This window comes from Podarcis melisellensis (genome assembly GCF_964234715.1).
Source record: "Podarcis melisellensis genome assembly, chromosome: 1".
NCBI lineage: Eukaryota > Metazoa > Chordata > Lepidosauria > Squamata > Lacertidae > Podarcis > Podarcis melisellensis.
In genome coordinates this window covers 129,283,111-129,299,999 of record NC_138528.1, presented here as the reverse complement: position 1 = coordinate 129,299,999, position 16,889 = coordinate 129,283,111, and the positions used below count along the sequence as shown (strand labels likewise).

At 44.1% G+C, this 16,889-nt stretch overlaps 1 protein-coding gene across 2 annotated transcripts in view; it reads left to right on the top strand.

Moving 5' to 3' along the window:
* ASB18 (ankyrin repeat and SOCS box containing 18) overlaps window positions 1-9,891 on the top strand; it is a 39,991-nt gene extending 30,100 nt beyond the window's left edge. For both annotated transcript variants that reach the window (XM_081891285.1, XM_081891284.1), the window contains exons 3-5: window positions 1,585-2,089; window positions 3,292-3,405; window positions 9,247-9,891. In XM_081891285.1, the coding sequence (XP_081747411.1) occupies window positions 1,585-2,089; window positions 3,292-3,405; window positions 9,247-9,432 (805 nt within the window). In that variant the 3' untranslated portion in view covers window positions 9,433-9,891. The remainder of the gene's footprint in view (window positions 1-1,584; window positions 2,090-3,291; window positions 3,406-9,246) is intronic.
* The last annotated feature ends 6,998 nt before the right edge of the window (window positions 9,892-16,889 follow it).

Sequence of the window (16,889 nt, the reverse complement as noted above, 5' to 3'; positions counted from 1 at the left end):
AGTTCAGACTTAAATAAAAGAGGCTGGTTAAAGCCATGCACTGGAAGAACCCACTCAGAGCTCCTCACATACTGAAGCCCACATGGAGAGAGAGAGAGAGATAACAAAGGCTTGGTGGTCCATTTCCTCTCAAGGTAGGAGGTGATGACATGGCCTAAACAGGGCAGGCCCCTTACTCTAGAGTTTAACCCCTTCAAGCACAAATTAGATTCAAACACGCTGGGTTATATGAGCCTTGAGCCCTGTAGTGTCTGGAGCTCCCTGCTTTGCTTTTCGTGCACTTGATGTCATATAGTATCAGGTGGTGGGCAGGTGGGTGTGGCTTGCCCACTTTTGCCACACCCACCTCTGGCTTTGGTCCCCCCCACCTTTTGTTTCCCCCCCCCCCAATATGCACAGGTGTGTGTAGCCTTCCCACAGTGGCCCTTTTTCATCAATAAATTCCATGTGAGGTGAGAGGGGGATAAGCAAGCATCTGAGAAAGCAATGGGAATTCTGAAGATCCTAACAACTTTTATTCTCTTACCATGGAAAACTGAATCCACACTGAAATGATTTCAGCTCAAGAACCTCTTGCACCCTGAACACATGAAGCTGCCTCATCCGGAGTCAGTCGGTTGGTCCACTTTGCCTAGCCATGTCTAATGTAACTGCCAAAGGGCCACCTTGGACAGAGGCCTTTCCTACTGGAGAACCTGGTATCTGTAGGCCCTTCCCATTCAAACAACACATTCCTCAAAACAATAGGCAAAGGCGTCTTGTCAGTCCCGGTGCTGGTTGTGTGACTGTGCCGGCCTTTGCCTGCCAGTTCACTGCCATTATGAATCTACGAGGATTCCCTCCCCCTCATAACTTGTGCTTCATTTGCAAAGCTTCCTTGGGCCTGTGCAGCATCAGCAGCAGCTCTGTACATGTTTCACAGCCACTCAGGTCATGTACTGTGCAGTTACAGGAAATTTATTTATCCGGTAACAATGAGAAAGTACAGAGCTGCTCTGACTCCTTGATCACAAACATGGAGGGTCAGGGGACAGAGTCGCTTTGTGGCTTTGTGTTCTTGGTGTCGTAAGTTGTTTGGGCTAAAATTAACACATGGGCAAAGAGCTTTGCCTTTGTTTGAAGAGAAGGCTAAACGCATAGATCCCCCACCCCCAAATCAAAGATGAACAACTGGATTGGCAACGTAAGTAGTCTACAAAGCACTCTGGGGAGGTGTCTATATATTGTTTTTGCAACATCTTAATATGCAGAAGTGTTTTTTGACATTTTCAGGCACAGCATGCCCTGCTGATATTATTTATTTCACAACATTTATATACTGCTTGATGGTAGTAAAACCTCCAAGCAGTTTACAAAAAAAAAAAACCTTTAAAAAATTCACATTAAAGGAGATAAAAACAGGTAAAAGATAACTAAAATCCACTGTAAGCGAAAAGAGGTTCAAATGCATGTCAACATTCTGCATAGGCTTGTTTGTATTTTATATGGCTTTAAATATTTTTTAATGTTGTAAGCCACCATGGGAAAATAATGTATTTTGAATGGTAGCTCATAATTTAAATAAATAAAATTCCTGTTTTGTAGGTGTGCTAAAGCTTTGGTGACTTTTGGTGCCCTGGTAAACCAGCCAAGTGAAGAATCCCAAGAAACACCTCTTCACGTAGCAGCTAAGCATGGTCTTCCCGACCACACGCTCCTGTACCTGAGGTGCGGTGCTCTTGTGGACCAGAAGAACAGCCAGGAGGAGACAGCGCTCAGTGTGGCTTGCAGAGAAGCAAAGAACAGGGAGAGCCAGGAGAGCTATTTGCAAGTATGTCAGCTGCTGCTGGAATATGGAGCAGAAGTAAACACTGTGGATGAGGAAGTGAAGACTCCGCTTCATAAAGCCTGTGGGAATGCTCATCACAGCTTGGTTGAGCTCCTGCTGCAGAGGAAAGCCGATGTCAACGCCATCGATTACAATGGGGCATATCCAATGTCCTGTGTCCTGCAGACTGCAGCTTTCAAGCAAGAGCAGAGGCCCCATCTCACAGTACAGACCCTGATAAACCACGGCTCTCAAAAACTGTGGCCCACAGCTTTCATCAAGGTAAGGAACTGTCTTTGTGTTTATTGGTGCCTTTACTTCATCTTCGAAATTCTGCATCTCCCCTTCAGGAAGCAGAGCTTGTAGAAGAACCATCTGCAGCCATTCCAGGATTGGATGGATTGTTAACCCGGTGGATTACACCCTTCGTTGGCCTGCTGACTAGATGCAGGCTCTTTTACGCACACTGAGAAGCTGGGGAGTTACTCTCACAATATTGGGGAGGGAACGTAAAAACTGCAGTCGAGCCATCAGAGCCTTTTCCAGCCAACAGGCAGCTTTCCTCTATGCAGGATGCTGACTGGGAAAGACCTGTGCAACCAGACCCACCTTTGCAAGAATTGCCAGGCATGGTCATTCAAAGGGAACTGGAGAAGTTTTTGATGTTATAATCATCAGTGTTTATCATCAAAAGTGCTTTCCTGGTTTCAAAAGTTATCACAGGAGGATTCTGCCATTTTGAGTAGAATATCAGAGTTAGTTTGTTTTTCATATATTTGAAATGAAACTTGCTTATACCATAAAAACTAGGTGAAAGAAACCAAGTTGAACCAATTCAAACAGGTTCCAAAAAGTAGTAGGTTTAATCTACCAAACTTTTACTAATTGCCATCACGTCAGTCTTGAGAGTTTGCATCTTGATCTTCTAATCCTAATGGGCACAGCGCTGGATGCTCACATTCTCAATCCCTAACCTTTGTTTCCAAGTTAAAAATGAGTGAATTAACTCTTCAAGACGATGACTCCAGCCCCTTCAAGGGCTGTCATAATAACTCTTTTAATGATTTGGGAATCTCTGATCCAAAGGAGGTCAACCCAGCTTGTTAAAGTCTATACAGGTAATGTAGGTAATGTAGGAACTGTGAAGCATTTGATTGAAATATGTGCAGTTCACATCTTGAGCAAAATTAAAAATTTCCCTATTTCACTCTGCAAAAATACAAAAAACACCCAAACTCTCCATAACTCAAATTTCAGGTTGAGAATAAGGAAGACATAAACTGGGCTTTTTAGTGGCTTGCAAAATAATATAATTTGACCATGGGAGCAGCTACTTCACAGGGAGGACAGGCCACATACTGGGAGTCAATGTACAAATACCATTGACCTGCAGCCGTCACAGTGCTTAACCCACACCTTTCCCTCTCCCTCCCTCCCTCTCCCCCCCCCCTCTCTATTTACCACGATGATTTTTCCTCCACTAGGTGCTGAAATCTTGTGCTTCTGTGCCAGAGATTATTGAAATCCTTTATAATTCTTACCCTCATCTTCCCATCTCTGAAAAATGGCTGGAAGTCATCCCAAATGAAGAATTTCAGGTAACAGCTATACCAATTGTGTTGCTTATATTTGTTTATCTAATCTGGGTTTGAATTTGCAACTTTAGCAAATGGAGTAAAGCATAATCAGATTAACATGTGTCACACTACAGCCATAGAAATTTTTAAAATAAAGTTTATTATTATTATTTCATTTTACAATGTATATAAAACAGAGACAACCAATTATAACAATAGGCAAAAGTGAAAAGATGGGTGGGGGAACGTTATAAAATAGGCACACAGAATGATTATAGTTGCATATAGGTTAAAATAACAACGCCCAAGTAAAGGCTTATCAACATTATCAGATTGATAATAGTTTCAGATTTTCCAGCTTGCGATGAGCATTGCATTGAACAGGCTTCCTCAAACTCGGCCCTCCAGATGTTTTGAGACTACAATTCCCATCATCCCTAACCACTGGTGCTGCTAGCTAGGGATCATGGGAGTTGTAGGCCAAAAACATCTGGAGGGTCGAGTTTGAGGAATGATGGTTCTGCTGCATATGTCATAAAAGAAACTTTCTATTTTGGAGAGTCTATTTCTTGTCAAAATCTTAAATTAAGTGTAACTTTCTCCATTATACTTATGTTGCAGAGTGAGCAGTACTGTACCAAGCATCCAGTGTCAGATTCTGGGCCGTTTTCCATTGAGTTGCAATAACTATTTTTGTTGCCGAAATAAGACCAATTCTTTTGTGCTGTTTTGTCTAGGATATGTGAAATGTTGTTAATTGTTATTTATTTGTCTGTTTACATGGTTTATAAACTGCCATTTAGCAGTGCTGCCAGGGCAATTTACAAAAACCTGGCAAAACAGAAACATACACATGGAATATAATATATTACAACATATTGAAATAATAATACATTAAGAAGTCTGGGAGAAATGTTACCAAAAAAAAAAAAAATGCCAGCTGCCCCACATATAGTAATGTTGGTAACAAGTTAGCTTCTCTATGGACAGAACTCCATAACTGGAGACTCTTGTTTTGAACTCTATGGAAAGAACAAGCAAGCCAGATATCTTTTAAAAAGTGCGGTGCCAGGGGCTGCTCCCCTCCTGGAAGCCATAGTGCCAACTGTCTGGTTCCATCTCAGTTCAAGTGGAGTCTCTCTCTTTTGAACAGGCCTGGCTTCTCCCAAAATCTTCCCCAGTACCTAACAAATCCAGATCCCTCTTCCCAACACCACCATTGACACATACCTGTACCTGTCTAGATGGCCCATCATGTGGAACAGGCGGCATTTGGACTGGCGGGAGCCGGTGTGATGTAGTGGTTAGTGTGCTGGCCCCAGGAGATCAGGGTTCAAATCCCCACTCAGCCATGAAGCTCCCTGGGTGACCTTGGGCCAGGAACTACCTTGCAGCCTTTCCTACCTCACAGGGTTGCTGTGAGGGTAAAACGAGAGCAGAGCACCATGCATGCCGCCTTGAGCTCCCTGGAGAAAAAGGTGAATTGAAGAAATAAAGACAGTAAAGAAAACCTCAGAAAAAAGCTGCTTTGTAGGGCCTGCCTTTCAACATCTTACCTAGCAACGTAGAGTTCACTTCCAGGAACTCCCAGCTCCTGAAGCCACTGGTGCCAGCATGCACCCCTGACTTCTTCCCATCACTGTCTACCAGCCCATCTAGATGATGGGCAAGGTAAAGGGTGAAGGTAAAGGACCCCTGGACGGTTAAGTCCACTCAAATTTGACTCATTTCTACTTTCAGGCCAAGGGAGCCAGCATTTATCCACAGACAGCTTTTCCAGGCCATGTGGCCAGCAGGACTAAATTGCTTCTGGAGCACAGAACACCATAACAAGTTCCAGAGCTCACTTTTGAACTGCTAGGTTGGCAGGAGCTGGGACAGAGCAACAGGAGCTCACTCCATCACGAAACACCAATCTTCCCATCAGCACGCCCAGGAGGTTTAGACCACAGAACCACCCACGTCCCTTATGATGAGCAACATCAGCCTGCAATCTGCCGGCCCATCACACACCCAGCTCTCCTTGATCCTAATGATCAAATCACCCACTACTAGGATCCCTCCAGCCCCTGGTAGAAGCATCCTTAGCCCAAGAGGATCACTGCTCATCCCCCAAGGAATGGGTCCCTTCTAAGCAGCTTAAAGGCATTGCATAGTTGTCTTCTCCTCTGGATTAATCTTTCCTGCCTGAGGACTTAACCGTCCAGGGGTCCTTTACCTTTACCTTTTACCCGTATGGAAGAAGAAGAGAAAGTTGCTGGTCTCCTCTTGGCTCCTCTCACTCACATTTTTAATCTGCTTATGGAGCTCTCTGGTTTTCTGAAACATTCCACTCTTGTGTTCAAAGGCTGTAATCACTTATCACAGGGACTTACATCCAGTCTGAATAAGCATGCATTCCCCCCAGAGCATTTTACCTTGTGGTACCTATATTTTCTTTCAACTCTACAATCCCATCTGAGAATGCTTTCCCACTACCACCCTGACCCAATTTCCTCCCAAATTTTCCTTTCAGGCACTCTAATCTCATCCAAGGCCAAGAGAATTTCCTCTAAACTGAACATTGATTAGGAGTTTGGAGGTAAATTTCATAATCCACTGTGTGAGAGTAGTGCTTTGTAAATAGCACCTGAACCTTTAATTATCTAGTTATTTTGGGATGGTCTCCTCCAGGGCATTACAAAGAAAGCTGTCAGTGCTTTCGCAAGTGAGTGGGGAGTAAAACAATGTATTGTTTCACTCTCTTCAAAATACAGAGTAACAGGATGACTCAGGGCAGCCTTGCCAGCATCAGATTTCTTTAGAGGACTGTGTGCTGAAGATTTATAGGCTGTGTGTGTGACAACCATCTATTCAATCAATCAATCAATCAAATACCTTTATTGGCATCACAGTGTAAAATGTTTCAAGTAACTGGAATAATTAAAAAGACAAGGGTGAAGCTATCGAGGGTTATAAGGTCACACTATAGTCGTGTGCATTTGGATATGCTGCTACGCCCTGTCTTTTTCCCAAAAGGATAGTTGGTTGGGAACCCTGTCGGGTAAAATTGTGGCTAAAAAGGAAGCAACTAAAGCAGCAATATCTTTGTCCCGATCTGCCTGGAGAAACCTTATTTGGCTTCTTCTCAGAGTTGTGGGCCGGAGGTCCAACATTTTGCTCAGCATCAGTTGGCGAGGTCTGCTGTGTAAAGGGCAATCCAAGAGAATGTGGTCCATTGAATCTAAATTAGCTAGTTACATGTTAAATGACTGAGTGGAGTTTTGGGTTTCAGAGAATGTGCAAAGTTCCTTCCAGAAGAGAGGTTCTGAGAGAGAGGTTCATTCTTCACCTTGTTGAATGATTCCAAGAGCTGAAATACGAGGTGAAGCTTAACCTCTTTATGGAAATTCAGGTTCAGGAGAAGTGTACACAGATTGTTTGTCTCAGTGGCCTAGATGGCCAATCAGATATTTATTTAGTGACCTCTTCGGTGATTCTGCACTTATATTACAAAAGGACTAGCCAGTTCAACCTGCAGATGTATAATAAAATTATAAAGCCCAGGATATACCTATAGGGGTCACAGGGGTGCAGTATCAAAGACCCTCAAGGGGGAACTGTTCAGAATATAGGCATTTGTAATACAGTCATACCTCAGGTTACAGCCGCTTCAGGTTGCGTTTTTCAGGTTATGCACCTGCCGAAACCCAGAAGCACTGGAACGGGTTTCAGCGGTCACGCTTTGCGAATGCGCAGAAGCGCCAAATTGCAACCCTGCGTGTGCGCATACACGCCTCTGTGGGTTGCGAACGCTGCAGGTTGCAAATGTGCATCCTGCACGGATCACATACACAACCCGAGCATCCACTGTATAGGTAAATATGCTGTTGTTCTGTCACAGGATTATGCTGATTTTGTTGCATAATTTATTAAATGTGTTGCACTGAGATTTATGTTTTTAATCGTTTTGAATATGATTGTTTTTATCTGCTGGTTGAGGGAGACTCATATAAGAAACTGTAAGTAGAGAAAGTGAGTAGATGGCCAAGTCATACAAATCACTGCCACTTTCACAAAAAGTGATGACTGCTGTATTTTTTTCATTCTTTCTCAAGATAATTATGCTGCTGGTCCTAATCATCAGTTGACAAATACCTCATATTACTATTACTAACTCTGGTTAAATCATCTTTTTTTTTTCTTGCCTCAGTAATGGACTGGATGAGAGCCAACAAACTGAAACTCCATCCAGATAAGATGGAGGCCCTGTCAGTGGGGGGTTCCCTGTTAGCAGAAGGCTGGGAGCTGGCTTGCTCCCGATGGGCTGCACTCCCTCTGAAGGAGCAGGTCCATAGCACGGGGGTCCTCCTGAATCCTTTGCTGTCGCTTGAGGCTCAGGTGGCCTCGGTGGCACAGAGTGCCTTCCATCAGCTTGGGCTGCGCCCCTATCTGGACAGGGACAGCCCAACTACTGTCATCTATGCTCTGGTAACCTCTAGGTTAGATTACTGCAATGCAGTATATGTTGGGCTGCCTCTGAAGAAACTTCAGCTGGTGCAGAATTCGATGACCAGGTTGCTCACTGAAGCAAGACGGTTTGAGCATCTTACACTGATCCTGGCCCAACTGCACTGGCTGCCAATTATATCCCAGGCCCAATTCAAAGTGCTACAGTGGTACCTCGCAAGACGAATGCCTCATAAGACGCAAAACTCGCAAGACGAAAGAGTTTTTCGTTTTTGAGTTGCTTCGCAAGACGAATTTCCCTATGGGCTTGGTTCTTAAAACCGTTAATACCAGGGTGCATCCGTGCTTCGCAAGACGAAAAATTCGCAAGACGAAAAAACTCGCAGAACGAATTAATTTCGTCTTGCAAGGTACCACTGTAGTTTAGACCTATAACAGCTCAGGACCACAATACCTCAAAAACCTCCTCTCCCCATATAATCTGTTCTGGACTCTGCGTTCATCATCTGAGGCCCTTCTTCATGTGCCTCCTCCTCAAGAGATCCGGAGGGTGGCAACACAAGAATTGGTCTTCTCTGCGGTGGCTCCCCATTTGCTCTCCCCAGGGAAGTTCGCCTGGTGCCTTCATTACAGTGCTACCTCAGGTTACATATGCTTCAGGTTACATACGCTTCAGGTTACAGACTCCGCTAACCCAGAAATAGTACCTCGGGTTAAGAACTTTGCTTCAGGATGAGAACAAAAATTGTGCTGCAGCAACGCGGCGGCAGCAGGAGGCCCCATTAGCTAAAGTGGTGCTTCAGGTTAAGAACAGTTTCAGGTTAGGAATGGACCTCTGGAACGAAATAAGTACTTAACCCGTGGTACCACTGTATATACTTTTAGACACCAGGGGAAAATGCTTATCTTCAACCAAGCCTTTGGCTGATTAATATTTTATGGCCTTTTAAATGTGTTTGTGGGAGGGGGGTTACTGGTTTGTCTTTGTTTCTGTTTTATTATGAATTTTGCCTTCTCATTTTGAATTTTTATGCTGTGAACCACCCCGTGATCTTTGGGTGCAGAGCAGTATAAAGGTATAGGTAAAGGGACCCCTGACCATTAGGTCCAGTCGTGGATGACTCTGGGGTTGCGGCACTCATCTCGCTTTACTGGCCAAGTAGCTCATGTGGCCAGCATGACTGAGCTGCTTCTGGCGAACCAGAGCAGCACACGAAAACGCCGTTTACCTTCCCGCCGGAGTGGTACCTATTTATCTACTTGCACTTTGACATGCTTCCGAACTGCTAGGTTGACAGGAGCAGGGACTGAGCAATGGGAGCTCACTAGGCTCTGTGGTTTAACCCACAGCGCCATAAATAAATAAATAAATTCCAGATGGTCACACCTTGCAAACTGTTCTTTCTCTTTCAGAGGCATCTATCTTTCTATGAGTCCTTCCAGAATCAGATGTACAAGGTCCGGTGTCTGCAACATTTGTGCCGCTGTGCCATCAGGAGAAAATTTGGCAGTAGGTGCCATTTTCTCATCCCCCTACTGCCTGTTCCCAAACCACTACAAAATTATCTGCTGTTAGAACCTGAGGGAGTCTTGCTTTGAAGATCTTGTACCAAGCCACCAAATCTCAACATTATATCTTGGTCCTCATTGGCGTATGATAAATGAATTGCTTATGAATACAGTAAAGGTTTTTCCGGTTTCCTAACAAATAAGTGCTTTCAGGAGTTTACATTAATAAAACCACAGATTATTACAATGACTTGAAGCTTTTATTTGTATACCATTTCTGTAAAATGTATTTTGATGCAGTTTTGTTTGTGGCCTCACAGATTTTAGTGGTCTGTTAATACAATATAAATAGTACAAATAATACATAGTAACAAGAATAGAGGCTTTGAAACATTTAGGTAAATAAAATTTCATACTCAAGTGCTGAACTCTAGTAAAATGTCATTTTTTTCAATAATGTTTTTATTTTCCAAAATAATAGTAATTAATGACTGAATTCCAAATTAACAAACTATTGATAAAGAGCTAATAAAATGTGAAGGAACAGCTTGTAATAGCAATGTTGTCATAATCTTTAATTTAAAAAATGTAATTTAGAAATAAGCATCTCTGTTTATTACTGTGGGTTTTTTTACCAAAGGAGTGCAGATGGAATCCTGATTCACTACATAACTTTTTTAAATTTCAAAGCAGCCTCCTGACTCCCCAAAAGCTGAAAGCAGCTGATAGGAGATTCCCAAAGCATTGCCTCTCCAAGGACCTCTGTTATTTTTCCATCTCTCTCTCGCTGCTTCCCAAATAATTCTGTGTCCTCCATACAGAGCCCAGGCCGTGTGGTGGTATTCAAGTACTACTTGGAGTTGAACGGTTGAAATTAATGAGCATGGCTAAATTAGGTCTGTTAATTTCAATAGGCCTACTGTGAGTAAAACTTAGCTGATGGAATCCAGTGCAAAATGCACATGAAACCTAAAGGTAAAGGTAAAGGGACCCCTGACCATTAGGTCCAGTTTTGACCGACTCTGGGGTTGCGGCCCTCATCTCGCTTTATTGGCCGAGGGAGCTGGCATACAGCTTCCGGGTCATGTGGCCAGCATGACTAAACCGCTTCTGGCGAACCAGAGCAGCACACGGAAACGCCGTTTACCTTCCCGCCAGAACGGTACCTATTTATCTACTTGCACTTTGACGTGCTTTTGAACTACTAGGTTGGCAGGAGCAGAGACCGAGCAGCGGGAGCTCACCCCATTGCGGGGATTCGAACCGCCGACCTTCTGATTGGCAAGTCCTAGGCTCTGTGGTTTAACCCACAGCGCCACCCGCATCCCTTCATGAAACCTAAGCAGGCAGCATATTGGGCTGAAAGCTCCAGCAGCAAGCCAGGGAGGGAGGAGATGAGTCAGGCTGAGGAGTTCCAAAGCTGAAATGGGGAGCTGTGCTGCTTAGATGCAAAGAAGGACTGAGAATAAATTAACAACTCAATGGCAAAGTGCTTATATTATAGGAGAGGACACCAGATTCCAATATCCCATCACCGCCACCACTGCTAGCATGACATCTCAGGAAAAGTCCCCATTAGCACCGGTTGCCAATTTGCTTCCTTTTTTATATTTACTTATTTATACACATGTTTATTCAAAAATTACAATACGGCTTTGTCCACTGCCCTATCACAGAATCATCTCTCCAATCCTCAATTCCATATCACTGTCATGTTGGCTCGCTGCCAAATATCTTCAATAGGCCGAATAGCCAGTTTGCTTTCTAAACTAATTCAGAGCCCTTTCAAAAGGGCTGCAAACATTCTTTGTTTCCAGGGTGTCTTAATAACTGCCTTTTTCTATGAGAACTGCTCAGGCTGATCAGACTGATTGTTCCTAAGAGACTACAATATGAAAACACTGAAATAAAATACTCCAAGTAGTTCAGTGCTATCACTTGTGGACTGAACTGAGATAAAGGCTCGTGAGTGTTCATATGTGTTAACTGGCTTACCAATGCCATGAGGTATGTGCTATCAACAACCATGGTTAATCCAGTGTAGGGTAAGGTGGCATCTGCTCGTACAATGGGGCTTCTCCATATGCCCTCCATCCCCCGCAAATCTGTTCCAGAGGAATAGGAGCCCTCTGGACAGATTTGGAGGGTCCAGGCTCTTGAGGGGAGAAACCAGTAGTTCTGTTGTACTAGCAGTACAGTATTCCTTTTGTGCAAGTGGGCAGACATAACTGGACCTAACCCATAATTATCATTGTCTGTACTTTGCAGCATCTCATTTTCCTCTTACCTCACTGCTTACAATTTCACCCTGCAAAACCGTGTGTGTGTGTGTGTGTGTTTGTGTCTGTGTATGTGTGTGTGTGTGTGTGTGTCTGTGTGTGTGTGTGTGTGTATGCACACACACCTATAACTCAGGCGATACCTCTTGCCTCTGATGACAAGGACTGTAGTGCAAGGAAACTTATGCCATAATAAATTAGTTAGTCTTTAAGCTAGCAGAAGACTCTTTAGAGTAGACAGCAAACATTTCCCTGTATGTCACTGGAGGTTTTAAAAGTTTCCCCTGTAAAACAGGAAAAGAAAATAGAAAGTTGTCCTTTTTATTTTTGCATCTATACTGTATATTTAGCATAGGTAAAATATTTCAACTATACTTATGTGACAGGGGTTCTGACCCTCTTTAGAGATACCCTAGTGTATCTGAATAAAAAAGAGGGTGCCATATGAATAGCATAGATGTTGACAAACTTTGCATAGCCAAGCTACACACACACACAATTAAGATGAAAGGAAGATAGCTGGCTGCATAAGAGGAAGGCGAACAAAGGAAAGGAGGTGGGGCAGTCCCACATGGATTCTCAGCATTGTTCCAGAGCCCCAGAAGAGACAACCTAGGAAGCCAAAAAGCCACACTGACCTGCAGGACCTGTCAATCAAAGCACGAAGGGATGCAGCTGCCTACATCATACTGATGAGAAGGTAAAAGAACAACTCTTCCTTATCATACTAAAGATCCACACAGAGCTCCTTTTTAGGACCCCCAAAAGCCTACCCAACTTAAATGTGTAATCCTAATAAATTTTAATTTGAAAACTCCTTTCATACTACCTACTTCATATGTGCAGCTCTGCCCCCTCTGGGAGGGAAAAAAAAACAACTTACAAAAGCAGACTTGATTTGCGAAATAGAATTTGTTACAATTTGGAAATTTCGGGATTATAAACCTCTGGGGTTTTTTCCCCAGCTCTTCACAGGGTGCTTCTCCCCACCTGCTGCCTCCCCCATTCATCATCAGATTGGCAGCAAAATTATTTATTGCAGAATATTCCAGATCTGTGGGAGGAGAAAATCAGGTTATTGTGCCGTATTGCAGACCATGTGGGAAAATGATGCAAAGCACATTTTCTGGGTCTGCTTCCGAATGCTGAGAATAAGCAAAATGCCATCATCTCCGCTGCACTGGGTGCCACTTTGATGAAAGCTTCTGTTTTATTCCAGCTATAATTATATTCCCTAAATAATACTCCTGAACAAAATGGCTTCAAAATTGCTCTTAGTAATTTTAAAAATAAATGAAACCAAATTATTTCTAGAACAAAATCCTAAACACAAACAGAAATAACGGATCTCTCTACACCATTTGTCATGGGTAGTTGAGATTCCCGCATCTCTGGTTGAGATTCCAGGTTCCTTCACCAACTCCACAATTCTAGGCTTCTACACTTAAAATAGCATTTCCTTGGTTTCCTCTAAAATGATAACACCAAGTCTTCTTCCTTGTAGGGCACTCAAAATACCCTTCCATCTTCCAACATTTTTAACTAACAGACTTAATTTGTATTCAAAACAGAAAGACAGGCAGCTATACATCACATTAAAATACTTTTATTTCACAAAATATGGCTCTTAGTCTGAGTTTTAATTAACTTGCTGAAAGTTTAATTAATTTGCTACAGTTAACAGAATTTTCTGTTCTTTGCTGTACAGCACACACAAATTCATTTTTCCCACCTATAAAAAATACAACCCTTCTCTTTTTTGTTGACCACCTTGTTTACCTTGACTGTACTGAAATTTTCAAATTATTAATCTTTCAGAAAAACTGAAGAAATGTGCTTTATTACATGAGATTAATCTACATGCCATAGCTATAGTCTAGTTAATGGAAAACACGTGAGAAGTATATGCATATGCCAGGTTTCTATGCCCATATATTTTTAAATACTTAACTGATGTGAAATCTTCAAAATTTAATACAATGGTTATTTTAATTGGGCTTATTATAGGCCTGAAGGAAACACCCTTTAGGATATCCCACCTCCTAATTGGAGCATAGTGGCAATTGGTTATTGCTGTTTTAAATGAATTGGTTTAATTCTGCATGAATTGCAGTCGCAAAAACATTTTGCAGAGCTTCACAGTCATCATTTTGTTATCCGTGGATAGCACCATATATAACCCTGACAAGCAGCATAATGGTTCCTTCACATTCTTGTCTACATATATCTTTTGCATACCCCAATTTATATAACTCTTCAAATTACCATTATATTATTGTGGCAATAAATTAATTAACAGGATATAAATCAACATTATACAGACGCCACTTAAGAAGATGACCATAGGCATTAGGCCCAATTCATACTTAAGCACATCAAATTTGCTCAGTTGTTCATAATATCCTACGTAGTTTCATTGCTTCATTCGCTGCAAATTGGAACATGGACAGGGTTTTTGGAGTTTCTTGGCTTCACAAAATTAAAAACCAGCCTGATTAACATCATACAGCCTGAAAGTAAACATGCATAAGAAGTAAATTTCCACTGTATAAATGAGGTTTACTCCCGAGTAAGTATGCATATAACTGCCGCCTTAAGTCATGTTCCTCCTGAATCACAAAAATAAGATATGAGTTTGGTCAAACACATATGTTTAATATTTGCCATATCTGTATTATATAGTTCTATGGCCTGAAGACAGGAATGCCTGGCATGCTCTGGTCCATGGGGTCACGAAAAGTCGGACACTACTAAACGACTAAACAACAACAAATGGCCTGATTAAGGTACAACGAACGAATCAGTAGAGGAAGGGAAACAGCTGTGAACTGAATTAAAGCACACATTTATAAAAGGAAGACCATGTCAGCACACAGAGAGAACAGTGAGGCAAGGTTTTGGTGCAGTGTGGTCCAGAGTGTCTCCAAGTGCCACTCCTACTTCCTGTATGGCCTGCTAAATGACTCACCACATAGGGATATTATTAGCATTAGTATTATTAAGTTCATTTCTATACTGCTTTATAGTTTTAAGATAAAAATCTCAAAGCAGTTTACAACCTACATTAAAACATCAAATAAAACAATTCAGAATAAATCTTTTTTTAAAAAAAAATCAAATATAAAGTATAAATAAATAATTTTTTATTTGTAGCCCGCCCTCCCCGGTCGGAGCTGGGCTCAGGGAAGCTAACATCATAAAACTAAGACAGTATACAAAGAACATTGAACACAGTATACATTCAAATCAAGATAATTAACAGGAAACTAAATTATTCTATTAAAGATTTTGAAGTAAACCATTAGAAAGAAGGTCGTGTACAGAATGCACATGTAATGCAGCAAAATTTACCAAAAAAAAATTGTCTTAACTCTTCAAAAGCAAACATTCCTAAAGGAACTTAAATATAAAATGCACATGTAAAACAGCATAGTTAGCAAAAAACTAAGTCTTAAGCTTGGAACATATCTGCTGCTGTTGCTGCCAGTCCTGCCAATGGTACTTCAAGGGCCAGGCAGCTCAGGCGATGGTCAGCAGCCTCAGCTTTTGCAGCTGGAGTCAGTCAGGGCACTTGCCCTGCCAGGCCAAAGTGGCACCTTTGAGACCCGGGCAAAGCTGCAGGTCAGAAGGCAAAACTAGTTCGAGACAGACTGAAATGTTCAACTAGATTTGGAGCACACAGGCAGCAGGTGCCCTGAGGAGTCCCGTGCATGCCGTCCCCTCCCGCACAGAAGTGGATTCTGTTGCTGTGGAGAAAACAGCCAGAAGCCCTGGGCAGCGCCTGCCTTGCCCCTCGGGTGTCCGGGCTCCCTGTGTTTCATTTATACAGCCAGGCTCGATTCAGAGAGCACGGCCATTAGCTGAAGGTTTTATAGGGATTGTAAGGTTTTATGGGTTTATCATGGGCGATTTAGCCGAGCAAAGAGTGTGGAAATCAGGCCAGGAGCCAGACATTGTCTTCTTAGGGCTCCTCTTGGTGAAAGGTAGACGCAGAACGGCTGGAACCTAAGCACAGATATAGTCCAGGATGCTGGAAGAAATATATTAAATAGGAATAAAATATTATCGGGATCAGTGGCGTAGCGTGGGGGGTGCAGGGGGGGCCGGGCGCAACATCTGGGGGCTAGGGTTAGGGGGCGCAAATCTACGCGTTAGGGGGCACAAATTACTTGCCTTGCCCCGGGTGCTGACAACCCACGCTACGCCACTGATCGGGATTTATTCAGATGTGCCTCGGGCTTGCCGATTATCCCAGCGCCTTTGTACACACGTGTGTGCGCGCACGTGTGTGTCGCAGAACACTGGGAGGCCGGCAAGGGGAAGCAGGCGATGCGGGGGTTGGGGGGGGGATCCTGCCTCCACCCTTTTCGTTTTCTTTTTTTACACACACACCCAGAGAGAGCCTTCATTTGCGCCTACAGGGCGCCACTGGCGGGCTGGGCGGCCCTCGCGCCTTGGGGCTCCCCGTCGTCCTCGCCTGCAGAGCTGAGCTGCTCCCCGGGAAAGGAGGCGCGCCAGAGCCGCGCGGGCGCGCTTGGTTTCGGGGCAGCGGCGCGTCGCTACGGCCTGGAGGTGGCGCCACTTTCACGAGAATCGCTCCCCTCGGCCCGGCGCAGGCGGGCGGCTTCCCCTTGCGCGGAAGTTTCAGAGGCGCGCTCCCGACGGCGCCCGTCCTTTCCCCTCGCACTTGGCACGACCGACGGGGGGAACCGCCGCGGGGGCCGCCCACGCCTCTCCGCCGCCTGCTCCTTGCGCGCCTTCAAGCGACGCTCCGCGCCCGTCGGGGCTGCTCGGAGGCCGAGCTGCTGCCGGAGTGCTTCGCCTGGGCCGGGGCTCGCCTTCAGCATCCCAGTTCAGAGAAACCCGATTCCTTTGTAATGCAACTTGCAGCAATAATGCGCCCGTCGGGGCGTTGCTGGAGGAAGGCCGCCCCCGCCCCGCGCCCGGGCTCCGGGCCTGGCTCTGCGCCTGGGAGAAGGTGCCCGTCGACTGGCTCTCGGGGAAATATGCCATCCTCTCGCCGTTTGCCTAGGATACCGGAGCCTTGTCGTAGCGCAGCGACTTCAGAGCAGGGGCTCGGCTTCCGCCCTCCCGCGCAGCAGCAAAAATCAAATTAATGCGATCATGATGCCTGCGAAGGAAGGCTGCTAGCTAACGCGATGAGATTTCCAGAAAGCCGGGCATAATTTCCCCCCAAAAGGACACATTTTTCGCGTCGCATCCCAATTAAATGAGCAGCAGCAGCCGCCCCGGAGAGGGGCGAGAAGG